At 38.1% G+C, this 22,194-nt stretch overlaps 1 protein-coding gene and 1 non-coding gene across 16 annotated transcripts in view; one reads left to right on the top strand and one right to left on the bottom strand.

Moving 5' to 3' along the window:
• Nucleotides 1–22,194, top strand: part of DMD (dystrophin) — a 2,269,491-nt gene that overhangs the window by 2,019,592 nt on the left and 227,705 nt on the right. For all 15 annotated transcript variants that reach the window (XM_050777140.1, XM_050777144.1, XM_050777148.1 and 12 more), the window contains one exon: nucleotides 6,263–6,341. In XM_050777140.1, coding sequence (XP_050633097.1) covers nucleotides 6,263–6,341 — 79 coding nt within the window. The remainder of the gene's footprint in view (nucleotides 1–6,262; nucleotides 6,342–22,194) is intronic.
• Nucleotides 6,602–6,707, bottom strand: LOC126946988 (U6 spliceosomal RNA). The gene has a single exon (XR_007722849.1). It is a non-coding gene; the product is annotated as a U6 spliceosomal RNA (small nuclear RNA).

The raw sequence follows: 22,194 nt of genomic DNA, 5'->3' as shown, positions 1-22,194 counted from the left end.
ACTTATCACAGTGCCTAACAGATAAGAGGAACTCAAAAAAACCTTTCATTCATTCACCCATTCAGTGTTTCTTGATCTCTTCTATGTACTAGGCATTGTGATAAATCCTTAACAAGACAGATAAGATCTCTGTCTTCGTGGACAATAAACTTACATTCTAGTAAATATCTTTTGAATGAATGTAGTGATATTTCCTACTGAAGCTAAAAGAGGAAGGTCTCTGCAAACAGTACACTGTCTACAGAACTCATCCAAAATGAGAAGGCAAAGGAGAATAATATATAGCCCTCATAACTCTCAAATCTCAAATATGATTATTTAAAAACTAGAGTAAAACAAATGTGGAGGAGATTCGGACTTTAGGGTTGTTTTATAATTTGCTGTTTAACATTTTTAAATTTAGTATTATAGGCAAAATGGAATCTAAATGGTTTTCTTCTTTTCTTTTTTTACTTTCATCATCAAAAATGGAAGAAAGGAAGAAAAGGAGGAAAGAAGAAAAGGAAAGGAAGAAGGGAGGGAGGGAAGTTTTTCAAAAGCTTGTGTCAGGGATCTTGAAAAAGAAATTATTCATTTAAAATATAGTTGTTATGGTAAAGATCCATGAATAAACAGTACATTAATTCATTCAACTAATATTAATTTAGCACCTATTATATGCCAGGTACTGTGCTACTCACTGATGATTTAGTAGGGAAAGATGTGTCCCTGTCCTCATGGAACATATAAAAAAAGGACCTTTTTCTCCTGACATGCTTTTACTGAAGAATTGCTGCAACCTAGATTATGAGTACTCATGGACCAGATGGCAGTTTTCTGCCCATCTGGGATAGTTCTGAAGAATAGACCCTCGTGTATCAATCAAGGTTTCTTCCAGTTCTAAGCCTTCGTGATCTATGATCTAATAGTTAAAACAGGATGTATGCTCCCAAAAAGATGTTATATTTATATTACTTTTATAAAAGGAAACATAGACATGCCCTATTAATTCAGAAGAGATTGGGTTCCTCCTGGCTGTTTAAATCATTCTATTTAAACTCCTTTATCTCTTCTTTCTTGGCTCCCCTTCCAAAGCTCACTCTTACCCCCTTTAGTCTCACTTCCCTTTCCTTTCTTTAATTGCTGAGACAAATTGTTCATCTCTAACTGGCTATACATGACATCTCCAGTTAAATGTTTCACTGTTAGGACAAATTCATTATATTCCAAATGAATTCATACACACATATGCTATTTCTCCCTTTTCTGTTTTTCATATTGCCATCAGCAATATCTTCATTCTCCCAGTCTTCCTTACTGGAAATCCAAGAGTTTATTTGCTTCTTCAGAAATTAATCTCCAGCACCAAATTGGATAGTTCTTCCTGCTTTCAAAATCCTTCTAACGTGTACCTTCTTTTACATTCAATACAATACAGCCTTAATTCTAATGCATATCACCCCAAGTCTAGTAAATTACAGCAGCCTCTTTCTGATCTCAGTCTCAGGTGCCTTTTCAAATCTGTTTTACACCATACCGATCTTCCCAAACCCTAACTTTCCTCTAAAATAGTGAGTCATGTCACAGAAATTTTCAGTGGTTCTCTTTGCCTGCAGGGTAAATCTTGAGCCTCAGAGTCCGGAACACCTTGCTTTGCATCATCTGCTTTCAACATGACTAACTAATTATATCTCACTGTCGTCCTCAACACCACTGTTCTGCCGCCCCAAGCCTTTCTTCAGCTTGTCACTATTTCTTACCTCCAAACCTTTACACTTGCAGAGATCAGGGACTATAGCATTTGTTTTTTGACTATCTCTTTCAATATTAACAAATACTTATATAATGAATAAACCACCAAGGAAAGAACTGATTGTGCCATAACATAAGATACAGGTATATAATTTCTGGCTTTTGCTTCCTGTTTTGTATATACTATGGTTATATTGATTTAAAATACAGCCAGTTAGAAAGATCTAATGCATGGAGGCTCTCATTTTAATAGATTATCAAATTTCATTTCCTTGCATAATTGCTCACAGAATAAAGTGCTTCGTTCCTAAGTGTCAAGCTAAAGCTTTCGAGGACCTTGGTTGCTTTCAAGATTTTCTCCTTCATAAATTTATTTCTTTATTTAGCCAGTTGTGCATTCAATCCACACAAAACTTTTCTCCAATGATAATTTGTGGAAAGAAATATTTTATGCTTAATTCTTCTCACTGTCATGCCTTCTCTTAAATTTGAGTTATGAAGATGGAAATTCACTTTGATCTCATTTTAAAATCTTGACAATATTGAGTGTACACTGGAAACTACCACTGGAGCTCTCCTTGTATAAGAAGGCAAAATTCTTCAGAGATTGGGAGTCTAGAATGAACTTTGATGCTGCATCGGCTCAGTCCCTATGAAACTAACATTCTTACTAGAGAAAGTGGCCTATGGCACGGTCATATTCCTTTACCATCTACATCTTCTCCTTGAGATTTCTTTCTCAGTATGTGAAAAGATTTCTGATCAGTGTCCACTCCCATATGGCATCCTCATCTTCTCCTCCCTACCCCAAAACACTCACATTTATCTCTAGATTGATTTATTTATGAAATGACCCATTCTAAATTTAGAAATAATGACATATGCCAAACATTTATTTGCATGCATTTTTCCACAACCTTTCTCTGTGATCTTATGATATCACATTCTTCAAGACCAGGAATTGACCTTGCATTGGGCCATAAAATACATTGGGCCATAAAATACATTGAACAACTGAAGTTTCATAGATATGCACACTAGAATTGGTCTGCATTCAATAAACTGATTGAAAATAAAGAAATTAAAAAGCAAATTACTTATTAAGTATTTATAAAATACTTTTTTTCAACTTTAATCTTCAGGATAACAGTTAAGAGCAAGACCCAGACTGAATGAGTTTGAATCTGAGCTCTGCCAATTTACTAACTACTGAAGCTTAGGCAAGTTTTTTTTTTTTTTTTAACCTCTCATGCCTCAGTTTTCACATCAATGAAGTGGGGGGAATAATATTAACTCCTATTGCAGAGTTACTGTAAAGATGAAATAACATAATTCATATTATCATGCATGTATTGCTTAATAAATATTAGCCATTTTTGTATTGTATGTGGTACCCTGCACATTATAGACTATTGCTCTCCTGTTTTCCTTTTTTTTTTTTTTTTTTTTTTTTTGAGATGGAGTCTTGTTCTGTCGCCCAGGCTGGAGTGCAGTGACATGATCTCGGTGCACTGCAACCTCCACCTCTCAGTGTCAAGCAATTCTCCTGCCTCAGCTTCCTGAGTGGCTGGGATTACAGATGCTCACCACCACACCCAGCTAATTTTTGTATTTTTAGTAGAGACGGGATTTCATCATGTTGGCCAGACTGGTCGTGAACTCCTGACCTCAAGTGATCCACCTGCCTCGGCCTCCCAAAGTGCTGGGATTACAGGTGTGAGTCACCACGCCTGGCCTATTCCTCTCCATAATAGCAGCAAGAACAGTAGCTGGTGACATTTATTGAGCAATTACTACATGATAGAAACTAGGCTAAGTGCTTTACATGTATCATCTTATTTAATTCCCACAGAACTCTATAAGTTATATTACTGTCCACATTTTACTGATAAGGAAAGTTAAGAATAATTTACCCAGGGACATTGATTAGTCAAGGTTCTCCAGAGAAATAGAAGCAACAATATACATATGTATGTACGTATGTGTGTGTGTGTGTGTGTATATATGTATGTAGATGTGTGTGTGGATATATAAAATCAAGTATTATCTCATGCAGTTGGAAACTAAGAAGTCCCATGACCTGCTGTCTGCAAGTTAGAGAGCCAGGAAAATTGATAGTGTAATTTCAGTCTCAGTCTGAAAGCCTGAGAACCAGAGGAGTTGATGATGTAAATCCCAGTCCAAGGGCAGGGGAACACTGACATCCCAGCTCAAGCAGGCCTGCAGGGAAAAAAGGAACATGCCTTTTTGTTCTGTTTAGGACCTCAACTGATAGGATGATGCCCACCCACATTGCGGAGGGCAATCTACTGAATCCGCTGAACTAAATGCTAATCTTGTCTGCACAAGACACACCCAGACACACCCAGAAATAGTGGTTTGCCTGGGCACCCCATAGTCCAGTCAACTTGACACAGAATTAACCATTACAGACCTGCAGTCAGTGCAGTCAGTGTGAGTAGGTATTCTTGTTTGTTCCGCATCTCTTCTCTTGTCTCTCTCTCTCTCTCTCTCTCTCTCTCTCTCACACACACACACACACACACACACACACACGTACCACATTTACTCATTTATCCGTTTGTTTGGTCAACTAGTCATTAAACAGATATTTGCTACCATTTACTATGTGCAGGGTTCTGTGCCTCCTGCAGAAAGGGTTGGAGACATTCAAAGACAAAGGTAAACAAAAAATGGTCCCTGCTATCAAGAAGTTTACAATCTATTGCAAGAGACATGTCCATATAATTCAAATGAATTGTATGATAGAAGTGCTTCAAGTATAAACCATATACTGTTAGAATGCTGAGGAAACCATTAATTCTAACCCGGGAGATGGGGAAGTGAGCATATAAACACTCACAGCATTGATCTGGGAGAGAAGTGGGGTAAGAGCATTGCCGAGAGAAGGAGCAGCATGAAGAAGCCACACACAAGAGTTACATTGGATGGAATAGTGCAGGATAGGCAGGTAGTTTTGGTGGGCTTAGCAGGTAGAGTTTGGGAGCGCAGGGTCATAAGGTTGGGAAGGGAGGTTTCATATGTCCCTCATGCTTTTGTGTAGATAAAATAAAGCAAATCCTGCATTTTAGGGGAACTCCACTTGGTTATCCACGTATTTGGGCCAAGCAAAAATGGGCAAGGCTAGGGAGAGTGAAAAAATGAGATTGTTCTGGATATACACTAGGCACTTAATTGATATTGGAAGGCCAGAGTTGGTTTGAGACCAGACTACCTGAGCCACTTTTCTGATGAGATTAACATCGATTTTTACCTCTTGGGAATTCTGCACACCACAGGAACTATCCCCTGAGTTCCGATTGCTCTGTGCAAGCTCTGATTGACCCCTAGTTTAGCATGGACTGTTCACAACCAAATCAAAATCCAGAGTTAGAGAGCTAGGATGCCTGGAGCTACCACTTATATTGGATTGGCAAAATGCCAAATGACTAAGTATAGTATTTCACCCATAAAATTATTCCTTTTCCCGCCCCAAGAATAGAATTCACTAAGTTGACAGCACACTGTGTCAATATATTATAGAAAAACCTAATAGGAAAAAAAGAATGGCGGTTTTCACTGCATGCCACCTAAAGGTATATTTCTCAATAATTTCCAAGACCACTGAAAACTGAAATCTGAAAATTAGTTTTATCTTCCTATCCACCCTGTTTTATCCCAAATTTAAGCCTTGCCTGTAATTCTTTGATATTTAATTAATTTTTTTTTTTTTTTTTTTTTTTTGAGATGGAGTTTCACTCTGTCGCCCAGGCTGGAATGCAGTGGCACGATCTCTGCTCACTGTGGCCTCCCTCCTGCCTCAGCCTCCTGAGGAGCTGGGATTACAGGCGTGCACCACCACACCCGACTAATTTTTGTATTTGTAGTAGAGACGGGGTTTCACCATATTGGCCAGGCTGGTCTCGAACTTCTGACCTCAAGTGATCTGCCTGCCTTGGCCTCCCAAAGTGCTGGGATTACAGGCATGAGTCACTGTGCCCAGTCCATAATTAAATATTAATCAACTATTGGTTAATTGCTAATTATCAATAATTAAATATCACTCAATGGTTTATTACCTATTCATCAATATTACTTCTTTAAAAATTTGTCAAAAACAATAGACTAAGACTTAAAGACAAGACATGTCATTTCTGAGATTCTGTAGTCACCTATACCAAATGGCACCCTCCCTAATGTTTCTGTGAAAGTAAAGATTTGTATTTTTTTATGGTACTAATTGAAGCAGTAGTTCATTTGTGGCTGCCAATGAGTTGACTGTAAAAAAAAAAAAAAAATCTTATTTTAACATTGTTGAGAGAGGAAATCCTTTGTGTTTGGCCTTGGATTGATAAAAACGAGTCTGGGATACTATATACGGTAAGTGGATATTAAAACTAGGGCTATGAATTGTTGCTTTGGTGTTGTCAGCCTTGGAGACTCAAAGTATCTTATCAGAAAGGATACATTATTTTAATTGTTCCTCATTATATAGAATGAGAGCACATCATTTCTCTCCTTTTCCTCCCAGGTGGCCGTGGAGGACCGAGTCAGGCAGCTGCATGAAGCTCACAGGGACTTTGGCCCAGCGTCTCAGCACTTTCTTTCCAGTAAGTCATTTTCAGCTTTTATCACTTAACTTTATTGCATCTTGATTAATAAGAATTAACAGTTGAAAAAAACAAAAGAATTAAGAGTTGAATTATAATAATCTCTGTCAGATGTAGTAGAAGCATAAATCATCCTGAAATATAACTTGGTTGATAAATTTAGAAGGGTAGGAAGAAGAAGCCCAACTGGATCATTTTGCCCAGTCTTCAGCTAATGCATAATTGTTTCCTGCAATATATTCTCAAATGTTAACTTCATTAATAATTTTGAGTCTTTTTGAAAAGTATGGAACACTTTGCTCAGGAGCCATGCTAATATTCTCTGTATCATTCCAATGTTAGTATATGGGCTGCTGAAGCAAACACATACCTTTGAGTTTTTAATTTCTGCCTATCAGTTCAGTTCATAAAGCTAATAATTATGATATCATGTAATTATAATATGATCATTCAATATGTGTTACTGTGATTCTGTAATTCTTTATCTCTAAATAATTCATTAAATACTCCCCGCCTTATGAAATAAATGACAATTCTCAAAAGAAGGCATACAAATGGCCAACAGGTATATGAAAAAATGCTCAACATCACTAATCACCAGGGAAATGCAAATCAAGACCACATGATATATCATCTTACCCCAATTAGAATGGCTATTATTCAAAAGACAAAAAATAACAGATTCTGGTGAGAATGTGAAGAAAGGGAACTCTTTTACGGTGTTGGTGAAAATGTAACAGTAAATTAGTAACAGTATGAAGATTTCTCAAGAAACTATAAATAGAACTACCTTACCATCTGGCAATCCCACTACTGGTTATCTATCCCAAAGCTAAGAAATCAGTGTATCAAAAGGGTACCTGCACTTGTATGCTTATCGCAGCACTGTTTACAACAGCAAAGATGTGAAATCAACCTAAGTGTATATCAACAGATGAATGGATAAAGAATATGTGGTATCTATACACAATGAAACACTACAAGAATGAAACTACGTCATTCACAGCAACATGGATGGGACTGGAGGTCATTATGTTAAGTGAAACAACCCCGGCACAGAAAGACAAAAATTGCATGTTCTTACTCTTGTGGAAGCTAAAAAAAAAATTGATCTCATAAACATAGACTAGAATGATGGATACTAGTGGCTGGGAAAGGTGTGTGGGTAGAGGGGGAGATAAAGAGAGGTTGGTTAATGGGTACAAACATCCAGTTAGATAGAAGGAATAAGTTATATCATTTGACAGCAGAATAGAGTGACTATAGTTAACGACAATGTGTTGTATATTTCAAAGTATCAAGAAGAAAGGGCTTGAATTGTTCCCAATACATAGAAATGACAAATACTCAAGGTGATGGACGCCTCAAATACCCTGACTTGATCATTATGTATTCTATGCTAGTAAAATATCATGTTACCTCATAAATATGTAAAATTTTATGTACCAATAATAAATAAATAAATAAATAAATAAATAAATAAATAAATACTTTGCCTCCAAATTTGAAACCTCAGCCTATGGGTATTCCCTTTTCCCTAACTATTTGTATCCTTTTTTTTTTTTTTTTTTTTTTTTTTTTTTGAGAGGGAGCCTCATTCTGTTGCCCAGGCTGCAGTACAGTGGTGTGATCTTGGCTCACTGCAACCTCCGCCTCCCAGGTTCAAACAACTCTCCTGCCTCAGCCTCCTGAGTAGCTGGGACTACAGGCGTACACCACCAGGCCCGGATAACTTTTGTATTTTTTAGTAGAGACAAGGCTTCACCATGTTGATCAGGCTGGTCTCGAGCTCCTGATCTCAAGTGATCCACTCACCTTGGCCTCCCAAAGTGCTGGGATTACATTCGTGAGCCTTGTATTCTCCTTTTGTCCTTGACCTCTAGTCATTCTTTTTATTTACTGGTTCTACCATTTTATTAATTATGTTTTTATAATTAATACTAAGAGAAATAACCTTAGTTAACTGAGAGTTTGAGTGTTAGAGAATCATATTTATACAATAATGCATATTAAATTGGCAAGCACCTGTTTTCCTCTGATTAATATTAATTTATACCACTTTTTATTTGATTATAAAAGTATATGTGTTGAGTTTTTTGGTATTTAAAAAGCCATACTTTACCACATGGAGTTAACATCTGTTAGCATTCTGATATATTTCCTTATGGTCATATGTGAGTCTGTATGAGGGTTTATCCATCATTTTAAGGCAATTACTTTGTGCCTAGCAATGTTACAGATTTTAACTAGTTTAATCCTTATAGCAATCCCTTAAGGTAGGTACCATTATTATACCTATTTCAATGATGAAAAAATTGAGGCACACATTCACACAGCTAGTAGATGAGAGAGCCAGGATTCAAACCCAAGAAGTTGGCCCCAGAGTCTGTGTTTTTAAGCATTACACTGTAATTTTACTTAATTTATGTATTTTATAGAGAGGAGGTAATTCTGTATGATCTCCATTCTTCTGACACATTCTTTCATTGCCATTTTCTGATCATTTCCTTTCTTTTCCATTCTCCATGGGTTAATAAAAAGATCCACGCTCACAAATACTTTAAAGTATTTGAGTAGATGCTGTCATGTGTGTCTTCAGTTGGCTGTTGTCTTTTGAACAAAATTTCCTGGAAGGTGTTGGTCCTGTGTTTTTGTCATACATTGATAATAGATTAAGAAGTATCTTATTTTCTGAACTGGCTCTAACTTTGTTATCCGCCTGCGGTCTAGTTATTTGGACACAGTTTCACAATGCTTTGGAGTTGCCAAGAAAAAGGGATAAGTTAAAGCAGTTTATCTAAAGGAGTGGGATCGTGGCTTTTAGGAACGGCTCTAGAAAAATGATAAAGGCTACAGATTTTGTCTTCTGCATCTTTCCAAATCTCTGGTCTACTTAACTTGCCTTGGTGACAGCCATTCTATTTGATTTAATTGAGATTAAATGTGATAACGTACTCCTAAGCTACTCATAAACCATAAATAAAAAAATAGTACTATTATGAATATTAATTACTCCTCTGACACCAGGAATATTCGTTCATATTTTCTTCTCTCTGACTCCCCCTCTGACATATTTTCTTCTCTCTGACTCCCCCTCTGAATTCCCATTCATTCATATTTTCTTCTCTCTGACTCCCCCTCTGAATTCCCATGTCTTACCCATTAAAACCTATTTTCAGAAAATGATATACTCGTTTAACCCAGGTGATAGGTAAAGTTTAATGTGCACTTCTCCTGGGTTATTTGCATTTTATTAGTGTGAAAATCTGTAAGCCTGAGGTGGTAGAACATCAGCCGTAAGTTCTGAGCTGTGAGGAAGGAACTTTGAGGGGCCAAGGGGAACATTCTCACACCTTTCAAACCATATCACATCAGTGCCCACTTCCAGAAAGGTCAGGCCTGTTAGACACAGGCATTCATAAAGAGACTGATCTACCTGCGTGAATGGAGCCAGCCCCGGAAGTCATCAATCTCTTGGATGCCCATGTGGAATATCAATATATGCTTAAAAGCTTTGCTTGCAGGTATAAAGAAACTACCAACTTAGTTTAAGGGATATTTAAGAAATAGAACGGTGAGACTAAGGATGGATTGTTTCTTTACATTGTCCTTTTTAAAATTACAAAGGTACTCTATACACATCAAGAAAAATTTTGAAAGCACACAGTACAAACAACAAAAGAAAAAATATCTACAATCCAATGACTCAGAGATAATCACTAATATAAATTTGGTTTATACGCTTTCTGTCTTTCTCTTGTGGGGTATGTGTGTGTGTGTGTGTGTGTGTGTGTGTGTGTGTGTGTGTGTGTGTGTGTCAAGGTTCTATCTTATTTTTTTATTTTTTGAACTATTTGTTTTTTGAGACAGAGTGCAGTCTCAGCTCACTGCAACCTCCCCCTCCTGGGTTCTAGTGATTCCCATAACTCAGTCTCCCGAGTAGCTGGGATTACAGGAATATGCAACCACGCTTGGCTAGTTTTTTGTATTTTTAGTAGAAATGGGGCTTCACTATGTTGACCAGGCTGGTCTCAAACTTGTGGCCTCAAGTATTCCGCCCACTGTGGCCTCCCAAAGTGTTGGGATTACAGGCATGAGCCACCACGCCCGGCCTCTCTCTTTTCTTTTAAACCATGCACAGATGAAAACATGCTACCATTTTATGGCCTGCTATTTTCCCTTAAAACTATCTTTACAATATTTTCATGTGTTTAAATATTCTTCTACAGAGTGATTTTTCTAATGACTGACTAATACTCTCTTCTGTGTCTATACCAAATTTACCAACACAATTCTAAATTGCTCAATATTAAGATTATTTCACAATTTTTATTAGATCGAGCATTATGGCTAATATCCTTTTTATACCTGTGCAAATATCTCAGATTCTTTCTACAGGATAAATGCCTAAGGTGGAATTGTTGTCTTAAAGAATGTTTACATTCGTAAGCCTTTTCAAGTGTATTGCCAGACTTACCTCTAGAAAATTGCACCAGAAATTGGGGGTGCCATCCAAACCATATTTGAGCCAGGCATGGTGTGGCTCATGCCTATAATCCCAATTCTTTGGGAAACTGAGGCAGGAGGATCACTTGAACCCAGGAGGTCAAGACTGCAGTGATCCATAATCACGCCCCTGCACTGCAATCTGGATGACAGAGCAAGACCCTGACCCTAAATTTAAAAAAAAAAAAAATCACCATATTTTAAGCAGGACATCTCTGAAGTCACATATTTGCTACTGTAAAAGCAGCTTCCCCTACCAATGAAAAAAAGTATGTTTTAAATATTCCTCTAAGTTCATATTAAATGAATTTGAATTAATATATATATTTTAGACAGGCCTGAGTTGATACATGTTTAGTAATGTGCTTTCAGGTTATTGTGAATAATAATAGAGTGGTTTCTAAAGCTTGGAAATTACAAAGAAAAGGAAAATAAGGAGGAGCTACTAATTGCAACCCCCAACATAAACATGCTTACTGTCTCTGTTTATCTTATTCTCTCTCTCTCTCTCTCTCTGTCTCTCTCACTCTGACACACACACACATACACACACACACACACACACACACACTCCCCTTTGGAAATTATTTGGAAATTACATTACCAGCTGTCTGTTTTTTTTGTCAGAAGACAGAGGCAGCCTTTTACTAAAAAAAAGTATTCACTGTTTCTTCCCAGTAGCCCAATCTCTACTAGTTACAGAAATTGTTTCTTTTATCTTAGATCTGAGAGAAAATAAGGAGAGAAAAGCATTGTGAAATATGACCCTTCTCCATTGATAGACACTAACTTGTCCTTACTTCTAGTTTTAATATACTGCTACTCCTAATTGACTTCTACAACTTAAACCAAGAAAAAGGAGAAATTCTAATAGTATGATTTTAAATATGTATATAATTTACAATGAAATTGGCATTTAAATTATTAAAATTATGTACTAATATATAATTATATATGTATAGTTCGTAGGTATACTATCAGCCTCTTCATATGTCTGTCATTAAGCAAGTACTAAAGTACATTGGCGCAGTAGTCTGAATATTGTCCTTTCCTTTTCAAGAGTTGAAAGATTTTCTGGGCATGTTGGCTCACATCTGTAATCCCATCACTTTGGGAGGCCGAGGTGGGCAGATCACTTGAGGTCAGGAGTTCAAGACCACCCTGGCCAACATGGTGAAACCCCATCTGTACTAAAAATACAAAAATTAGCTGGGTGTGGTGGCACGGGCCTGTAATCCCAGCTACTCAGGAGGCTGAGGCAGGAGAATGGCTTAAACCCTGGAGGTGGAGGTTGCAGTGAGCCGAGATCATGCCACTGCAGTCCAGCCTCGGTAATAGAGAGAGACTTCGTCTCAAAAAACAAACAAACAAACAAACAAACAAAACAAAGACCAAAAAAACAGTTTAAATATTTTTCCTGACCATTATCTCAATTCTCTGGTCTTTTATTCTAAATTCTACTTTTCTCACCAAGAAAGATCACTATATATTTGGGTAAAGGGAGGAATCCTTCTATAACAGTAAAAAGAATCCATGGTTTTCTTAATATTTTACAAGTTCCAGAATTCCCTTAAAAGACTATTTTCCAAGCCAGGTTCTTTAAAACATTAATGTTCTATTAGGTTTTGATAACTGTCCCTTGAAAAAAATAGTACTGATCAATAAGATTGGAAAAACACTAGGTTTCAAAGATAAGCAAGTTTCTTTCCTGTTGGAATTCTTGGAGCCTTTATTATACACTGAGACTCTAAGAGGATAAGGAGTCTATAGCTCTCCAGTTTTAGGTGACTGTGGAAACCTTTTTCAGGCACACCAATTAATTTCACACTAAACTTTATGCTATGGATCACAGTGAACCTTTGCCTTGGTGTGGTATTTGCCAAATGCTTTAATGACAAAAAATTTCTGCTAAAGGTTGTAAAAAAGTGATCCAATTAAAAGAAAATGAATGTTTATGTGGCAAAAGGGTCAACTCCCTCTCTTTACTAAAGTTCCCATCCCCACTCCCACCCAGGAGCCCTCTTGTGCTGTGTAATTTCCTAACTGGAGATAAGCTTAGAAAGTATCTATACGAGTAGCTTCCAGACTCTGAGGTGTGGCTCATTAGCAAATCCTAAAATCAGTTTAAAAAGACTTACAACCAACAATTTTTTACTGGAATGGAATGGAATGGAACAGATTAGAAAATATCAGAGTGCATTACCCGAGCAAGGTTAAGTGTTGTTTTGACGGTAGTTGATTTGTTAGATGTGTGTGTGCATGCATGTGTGTATCTGTGTGTGTGTGTGTGTGTGTGTGTGTGTGTGTGTGTGTGTATGCGCTAGATCACAGTGTAAAACATTTTTCTTCTGTGGGTTGCAGTCGAAATAGTTTGAGAAACATTGAATCATTCCAGTCCTTTCCTTATTTTACAGATGATAAAATAGGTGCAGAATGATCAAATGACATAACCAAGGTCACAAAGATAGTTATAATACTAGGACTGGAACCCAGTTTCTGGACTTCCAAGCCACACATCACACTGCCTTACCCATTAAGAACAAATGCCTAGGCCAATAACTGTCTAGTCTATCTGCTATTGCCAATGATTATTCTATTCTCTCATATATTCCTCTTCGTTTGGCCATCCTAAGTTGATTTACAGAGTCTAAATTTTTCTCTCAACACCTCTGGGCTAAAAGCTGCCTTGTCAAAATGGTATTGATAGTGGTTCAGAGTAAAAGCTGTCAAATCAAACTGATTGGGTTCAAATATTGACTCAGAACACTTTATGCTTTATTCTTTCTCTTTATTCTTCATCTTTAAAATAGGGATAATAGTAACATATTTGGTCAATTGTAAGACACACTTTTCTACCCATGTTTTAACAGCTCTGAAATCAGAATGCACTTTCGACCAATGGGATGTTGAATTCAGTGAAATATGGTTGTATTATGTCATGGGGTTACAGTGAAGATGAAACAGTTAATATTTGTAAAACCCCTACAGTAGTGCCTGGAACATAGTAAGTGCTATTCAAGTGTTTGCTATTAGCTTTACCATTAGTATCATTATTACTATCAGCTTGATAGTATAACTTAATGCATGCCTGTTAGAGTCAAACTGGTCATGAAAGTTTCATTCATTCTCTTGCATTTAATTGTCAGTATAAGTAGTCCCTCTCCTTTCTGAAGGTGATTTCCAAGGATCTAATCTGCAAGTCCAGTGTTTTGCACATTAGAACAGCTCAATAGTTGTTTGTGTAACTAATGAGTGATAAATAATCCAAAAGATAGACCTTAATCTCTATAAGGCCAGGATAGTATTAGTGTTGTTGACAGTTATATTCTACAGTATGTAATGTGGTACATGGCACTTAGCAGGTGTTCAGTAAATATTTACAGAATGAATTATGTCTTATACCCAAAAGAGGAAGAGGTAAATTCACTCCTGACATTGATAATACACAGTGGCATGAGATTTAGCATAGTGACTATCACATAGTAGACACTCAATAAATAATGTGGCCTTTTATGTTGCTTCTCAGCAAAGACTAATAGCATTCATAACTTTGTATGGTTGTTTTTATCAAAGTCTACTGTACCATGTAATATATTAAGGGAAAAGGCTGACTTCAAAATTACAGCATGATCACAACTGTATTAGAAAATAAAATAAAAATAACAGAAATGTACACATAAAAGAAAAATGGAGAATAAAAAGACACCAAAAGGCAAACAGTTATTGCATCATTTCTTTCTTTTTACTTTTACAATTTTTTTGGTAATAGCATGTACTACTTTTGTAATGGAAAAAAACAATAAAGGTAAAATTTTATACTCTAGCTTTTAACCAGTGACCTCTTGGAGTGGCAATGGGACTCTGAAAGACAAATTTCCTTTTTACTATTTATTCTGAAATTAAAAGCTGTTTCATTGAGTGACCTTCTTGTTCTCGGATTATGAGACACTGTAAAAAGAAAGAACTGATCAATCATTTCTTGCAGGCTTTACAATCTTAACCGCCTTAATCATATCCCTGGTTAAGTCTTTTTCTCTCTTGTCAAAGCGACTCAAGCTTTTACAGTTTCTCCTCGATACATAGGGTCTAGCAGTTTGTTTCCATCTTGAGAGTTGCCAAGTTTCATCCCGGTTATTCTCCACTACACACACACTTAAATAAAAAAAAAAATAACAGGGGAAACCTTTGAGCACATCTAATAATTGCTGACATTTCACTTAACAATGCTCCAGCCTGTGCTACCAGTGTCCTCAGGGGACGGATAATTTGAAATATGAGCGGGCCAATAATTTAAAGCTTCAGATTGGCTTAAATAAGCCATCATGAGGCCGGGTGCGGTGGCTCACGCCTGTAATCCCAGCACTTTGGGAGGCTGAGGCGGGAAGACCACATGAGATCAGGAGTTCGAGACCAGCCTGACCAACATGGAGAAACCCCGTCTCTACTAAAAATACAAAATTAGCTGGGCATGGTGGCATGCATCTATAATCCCAGCTACTTGAGAGGCAGAGGCAGGAGAATCACTTGAACCCAGGAGGCAGAGGTTGCAGTGAGCCGAGATTGAGCCATTGCACTCTGGCCTGGGCAACAAGAGTGAAACTCCATCTCAAAAAATAAATAAATAAATTAATTAATTAAATAAATAAATAAAAATAAGCCATCATGATGAAAGTCAGAAAGTATCTTGCAGGTCCAATGTGAGATGATTTGCAGGCTAAAATTCTCTTTCAAGTAAAATCTCAGAGTAAAATGATTTGGGCCAGTTTCTTCAGCAGTCACATGTTGTCCCAAGTGGTAGGAATTTGGGCCAAATGCCATGTGACCTACCGGTGATGCTGATAATGCCTCTATAAATTCAAAGACAGCCTTTCCAATGCCCACAAAAAGCAGCTACAGCAGTAATAATTATATTCTCTTCTTAAAATATATTGTCATGGCCCTTTTCTCCTTTAGCTCAAATTTATACTCCTCAATAAGCTCTCAGATTTATTTGCTTTACAGTATCATTAGCAACCAGATTTTGCATCGTTGGCCCTATATATCCCATCAATTTGAACACATGAGGAAACAGAACATTTTTGTTTATGCTATGGGAATTTCTGTGCTGGGGCTGGCTTACAATGGCTCAAGAGAGCCAATTGTAAAATATATAGGAATTGTGAGCTAGTTATTAAGCCTACCTTTGGTAGCTTGAAATCAGGTATAGTGGGAAGATTTACTCCATGGAAATTGGCAAATACTACAAATTGGGGCACTTTTTTTTTTTTTTTTTTGCATAGATGGCTTCCCAGAAATGACTAATTTATCTATGTTATTTGGATCGCTCAAGTCCCTATATGCAAAGAATCTTCTTAAACTTAGCAGGAAGGATGCTCAGGATCCAAATATTTATCTGCCTTGTAGAGTGACCACTCATCCTGGTCTGTCTGGGACTTTCCCAGATTTAGCACTGGAATTCCCATATTCCAGGAAATCTCTGTAGTCCCAGGCAAACCAGGATAGTTGCTCACCCTAGCCTTAGGTGAAATCCCTAGAAATAGAACCCTATTTAGATAGATGGGGCTTCTTGTAGAAGTAATTTGTTCAGGTGAAAGGGAGTGAGGGAAGCAGGATAAAGTAAGAAGGATGCCGGTCAAGGAGTTAAGTGAGAAGGAAGAGAGTCACTTCAGCCTGATCCCACAGGGAGCTCTGGAGAACAAATTGTCCCTACCTTGAGATAAGGGGACTGAGTTGTTTTTGTTTTTTGTTTTTGTTTTGAGACAGAGTCTCACTCTGTCACCCAAGCTGGAGTGCAATGGCGTGATCTCGGCTCACTGCAACCTCTGCCTCCCAGGTTCAAGCGATTCTCCTGCCTCAGCCTCCAGAGTAGCTGGGACTACCATGCCCAGCCTTTTTTTTTTTTTTTTTTTTTTTTTTTTTTTTGTATTTTTAGTAGAGACGGGGTTTCACTATGTTGGCCAGGCTGGTCTTGAACTCCTGATCTCATGATCCGCCTGCCTTGGTCCCCCAAAGTGCTGGGATTACAGGCATGAGCCACCGTGCCTGGCCGGGGCTGGGCTTTTATTTTCCCATGTGAATTAATCATTGACTGGATTTCTGGGGAGTAGGAGATAGCAAAGCAGTTCCCATTTGGCCAAGGGAGGATTTCTGGTGAAAGGAGCAATGAAGCCTTAGCTACCAACACTCACAACTGCGGCTGGGTGAACTAGCTCAGTAAAAGGGATCTGAGTGGAACAAAAATAGTATTAACCTCTCCTAGATTTTTATGAAGCTGCTATCATACCCCATGCATAATCTGGCTTTGGAGCTGAATGGACACATTTAGCTCGATCACTAACCGCCACTCCATTGTCACGTACTTAAATGGAAATTAGCCCGGTGGCATGGAAGAGATGAGACAAATGTCTGTTTCTTTCTTATTTCATCTTCCTCATTGTGACAGATTCTTCTAGGCCTTGTGAGGACCTAGGGCAAAGAGAACAGCACCAGAGTTCTGAATCAGTTTTATAACATGGGCACTATTTTGGTGGAATGCTGGCTCTGAAAGGTATATTTTTACACTACCCAGAAAATGAAGGCATTTGTGAGTTTGGCCTGGGATAGCATTTTGTCATCTGTCCAAAATACAAAGCTTTGCACAACAGGAATAGTGGAATCACATCCCTGTGGGCAAAAAGCATTACTTTCGTTTTTCCATTTGGAGGTTTTCCATTTTCAGAACACAACCAGTTTGGGATTACAAAGTGCTTTCTGGTGAGAACTTTGAAGTGAGGACAAAAGGCATTTTGTTCTTTTGTAGACTTACATAAACTGTTCCTGGTTTAAAAACCATTCTAGATTTTTAAATAGACTTTCAGATATCTGCAGTAAAAATCATCTTGATTTCAGTCTACTGCAGGTACTGCTCTGTTATGTGCTATGTCTCCTTAAGGCTGTGTGGGACAGGGATAGGCTTAGGTGATAAGGAACATTTTCAGGATACAGAGAAGCATAAAGAATAACATGGGCTGGGTGCGGTGGCTCACACCTGTAATTCCAACACTTTGGGAGGCTGAGGCGGGCAGTTCACGAGGTCAGGAGTTCGAGACCAGTCTGGCCAACATGGTGAAACCCCGTCTCTACTAAAGATACAAAAAATTAGCCAGGCGTGGTGGCACACACCTGTAATCCCAGCTACTCAGGAGGCTGAGGCAAGAGAATCGCTTGAACCTGGGAGACAGAGGTTGCAGTGAGCCGAGATCGCGCCATTGCACACTAGCCTGGGCGACAGGGCGAGACTCTGTCTCAAAAAAAATAAAAGAATAACGTGGAACAACAGACACCATGAAACATATGTTTGCTTCTTTCTGTATATACATTTGCTGCCATAGACTTCGAACTATTACATCATCATAGCTTCTCTCTTCTCTCCACCTAGCACCTTCTACTTATAGCTTCTACTTTCTTATGACTTCCATTTTCTTCCTCTGTTACCTGACTTTTTAAATTCCACACCCATCTGTCATCTCTGTTTATCTCTGTGTATTACAATCAAGCTCTCGAAGAAAAAGCATCTGATTGTATTATTTATTATCCATCTAAGGGTAATGCCACCTCACAGGCCACAGGCCAGACTGCAAACCAGGCTTTCTTGACCTGGGCACTATTGGCATTTGGGGCCAGATAATTAGTGGAATGCTGGCTCTGAAAGGTGTATTTTTACACCTTTCAGAAAATGAAGGCATTTGTGAGTTTGGCCTGGGGTAGCATTTTGCCATCTGTCCTAGAATACAAAGCTTTGCGTAACAGAAACCGTGGGATCACATCCCTGTGGGCAAAAGTTGTTCGGGGCTGTCCTGTGCATTATCTCTGGCATCTACTCACTACATGCCAGTAGCACTTCCCTCCCTTAGTTGTGACAACCAAAAATGTCTCCAGACATTGTCTGTCTGATGTCCCCTGTTGGGTGAAATTGCCCCTAGTTGAGAATCACTCCTTTATACCAATGCCTGCACAATTTGTGGTAATGAAAATCATGTGGAACACTAAATACAGTGACCTATGCCTGAGGAATTATTTGAAGTTGCTTTTCTGCATCCTTAGGGACCCTTTAGTCTCTCAATGAAAGGGAGTGTCCTCAGCAGCTCAGCAGACAGTCTTCAGGAATTGCCTCAGCTGCCTCACCCAAACTCATACGCCTTATGTGGGCAGCTCTTCCTGATCAGTGTAGGAGAATAATGACCTGACCATTTTGGCCCACCTCAGGAGAACATTAGCATTCTAGCTCAAGAGCTTCCATGGGGTTGAATGAGACTGTCAGTGGGTCTGCATTCAAGCTTGACTTCTCCCTATTTCCATTCCTGTTTCTTTCACTTCCCTTCCACAGTAGTCTACCCCAAGAGCACACTTTACTCAATATCCTGCTCTCTAATCATTGCCTTAGAGTTGGCTTCCTGGAGGAAGCCAATCTGTGAGGGGGCAATGAAATTGACAGGCATTTAGAAGCATCTGAGAAAAAGGTATTGTAATAGGCCCATTACAGTCACTGGGTAATTTGATTTACTCTTGCTTTCATAATGGGGTTATTTTGTCCAGGGTAAGTAGTGATTATTATTATTTAAGGTGTCCAACCTCATGATCTCCATTAATAGGTAAGGACTTTGGGGACAGCATAAAATTACATCAATCTCTTACCTTAAACCTTAAGCTCAGCAGCATACATGCCCATGACAGGCAAGAGTTAGAACGTAAGATGGTCAGTAACATAGATCTTGAAAGGAAATATGTTGGAGTGTGAGCACTTTAAGGGCATAGGGCATGCATTACTTTTTTATTAAAAATAATTTTGCATATAACATAACATCTTGCATATTAGATGCAGGATATGCCTCGACTGAATGAATAACTGGGCACTTAAAAGATTGTTCCCAGTCTAATAAAATGAAAGAACTTAGCCTAGTGCTTAGTCTAATGTCCAGAAAGTGTTAAGGAACTTCACTTTATTTTCAGTCAGTTAAGAATTGATTCACTTTGTTACTCAACAAATGTCTATTGAATGACCAATATAAATCAAACTCTGATCTAGGAACTGGGGAAACAGCACTAAATAACACAAAGTTGATTTATTGTGGAGCTTAAATTTTAACAAGAGAAGATGGACAATCAGGTCATGGTAAGTTTGATTTTTTTTAAAAAGAATAAAGCAGGCTAAAGGGGCTAGAGGATGGGAGAAGGGGACCCTTTTAGTGGAGTGGTCAGGAATGGTGACATTTCAGTAGAGATGTGAGGAAGTACACCAGTCAGATATTGGGGGACAAAGTGTTCCAGGTGGAGGAAACAGTAAAAGTAAAGGATCCAAGATGGAGCATGCTTAGAGGGTTTGAGAAACATTGATAGCAAGGAAGCCAGTATGTGGGAAGCCAAGGAAGAAAGATGGTGAATGATAGGAGGTCAGTGAGTGATCAAGGGGCAGACAAGGAAGGATCTTATCAACTATGGTTGGCTATCGTTAAAAGCCTTTGGCATATATGCTTTGTGAGAAGGGAAGTCATACAATTCTGAGCTAAGAAGTGACATGGTGCCTGTAGCATTGTTACTTACTGTGCCTGTAGTATTCTTTCATTCATTCCTATATTTATTAACAAACACTAGTCCCCTGAAATATGAAGATAAAAAAAGAGAATTATCACCTTGGGACATATAAATACTAATCACAAAAGACAGACCTATAAAAAATGACTTCCTCCAGTGGTAGTAAATAGTGGGTGCTATAGGAGTAGAATGGAATGAGGAATCCATTTCACAGTGAGGGAAAGGAGATGTTCTATCTAGGTGAGTATTAATGCGTATTGTCCCTGAGGCTACATGCAAAGCCAAAGTAGAGGGTATTCCTTTTGATAGGAACTTAGCAAAGAATGTTTATAATTGCTTGGTCCCTGATCTCACTTAGGAAGCGTCAAAAGATGCATTCAGTGATGAAAAATCAGTTTCTTCCTTCTACTTAGCCATTCTGATAAGATGAATATCTTGGGCCGGGCGTGGTGGCTCACGCCTGTAATCCCAGAACTTTGGGAGGCTGAGGCGGGTGGATCACCTGAGGTCAGGAGTTCAAGACCAGCCTGACCAACATGGTGAAACCCCATCTTTACTAAAAAATACAAAAATTAGCCAGGCATGGTGACAGGCACCTGTAATCCTAGCTACTTGGGAGGCTGAGGCGGGAGAATCGCTTGAACCCAGAAGGCGGACATTGCAGTGAGCCGAGATTGAGCCATTGCACTCCAGCCTGGGTGACAGAGCAAGACTCTGTATTCAAAAAAAAAAAAAAAAAAAAAAAAGATGAATATCTCCCTTTCCAGTTTCATGTGTAGTCTCCTTATAGCCCTTCTGTTCAGAAAAGTGATTTCTTATGTATGTATAATGAATATAAATACAGGTTTTAGAGAGCGCTAATGTTTTAATGAGATAGAAATAGGTAGACAAGAGAGAGAATAATTGAAGGATTAGTCAGCATGAGGGCAATTTGATGTGGAAAGACAAAGTCTGAGCAGGAAATGACTGTGAAAAAAAAATTCAAAGAGGAATGGAATGAAATGAGCTCATTTATGGTGTGAGTTAGGGACAGAAGGGATTTATTCTCCAGAGGTGAAAAGTGAAGGAGTTCACGTTATAGAATTTGACCTAGACCAGCTATCAAGGGAAAGAAAGTAATTCAAAAGACTTGGACCGGGAGGTCTGGAGCAGATACATCTATTAGAGGAAGAGACAAAGTTTTAAACTGCATCTTCAGTTATTCCTGGAACCCAACACAAAAGCTCATGATAACCTTGTTATCTTCAGGAAAAAAAAAAAAAAAGGCAACAAGGCTTATGTCTTAAACAGGACAGCACATAATATAACTTCAGGTCAGAGAATTCCATTAACATGAATCACCCACACCAATTTAAATAGGAAAAAAATAGTAAGTTTGGTATTGTAAAATTTAGTTTAAAAATCAGAACCAACAATTGAAATTAAAGCAAGAATGTTTTATTTATTTCTAAAAATATTTAGCTATTTGTTTTGAATTCTGAAGTAATACTAATATAGTATATAATGATAAAACACAGTTGATTTTCATAGTAAACATCAGCATCAGAATGCCAAGAGGAAGCTTTGTCTCCATTCATGTTTTATTACTCTGAGAATGGCATAACATTTTTTAAAGAGTCAGAAAATGGCTAGAAAAAGAGGAAGGGAGATTATTTCTTTAACTAGTTCCCTGGTCCCATGCTTTGGTGGTTAACAGTCAGTTTAACTCTAGAACCATAGAGAGTCTCCTGTCATTTTCCTGGTTACCCTGGGATTCCTCACACTAGCAGTAAGTTAG

This window comes from Macaca thibetana, chromosome X (genome assembly GCF_024542745.1).
Source record: "Macaca thibetana thibetana isolate TM-01 chromosome X, ASM2454274v1, whole genome shotgun sequence".
Taxonomy (NCBI): Eukaryota; Metazoa; Chordata; class Mammalia; order Primates; family Cercopithecidae; genus Macaca; species Macaca thibetana.
The sequence above is the reverse complement of the archived record's forward strand: the minus strand, read 5'-3'. Positions and strand labels throughout refer to the sequence as shown.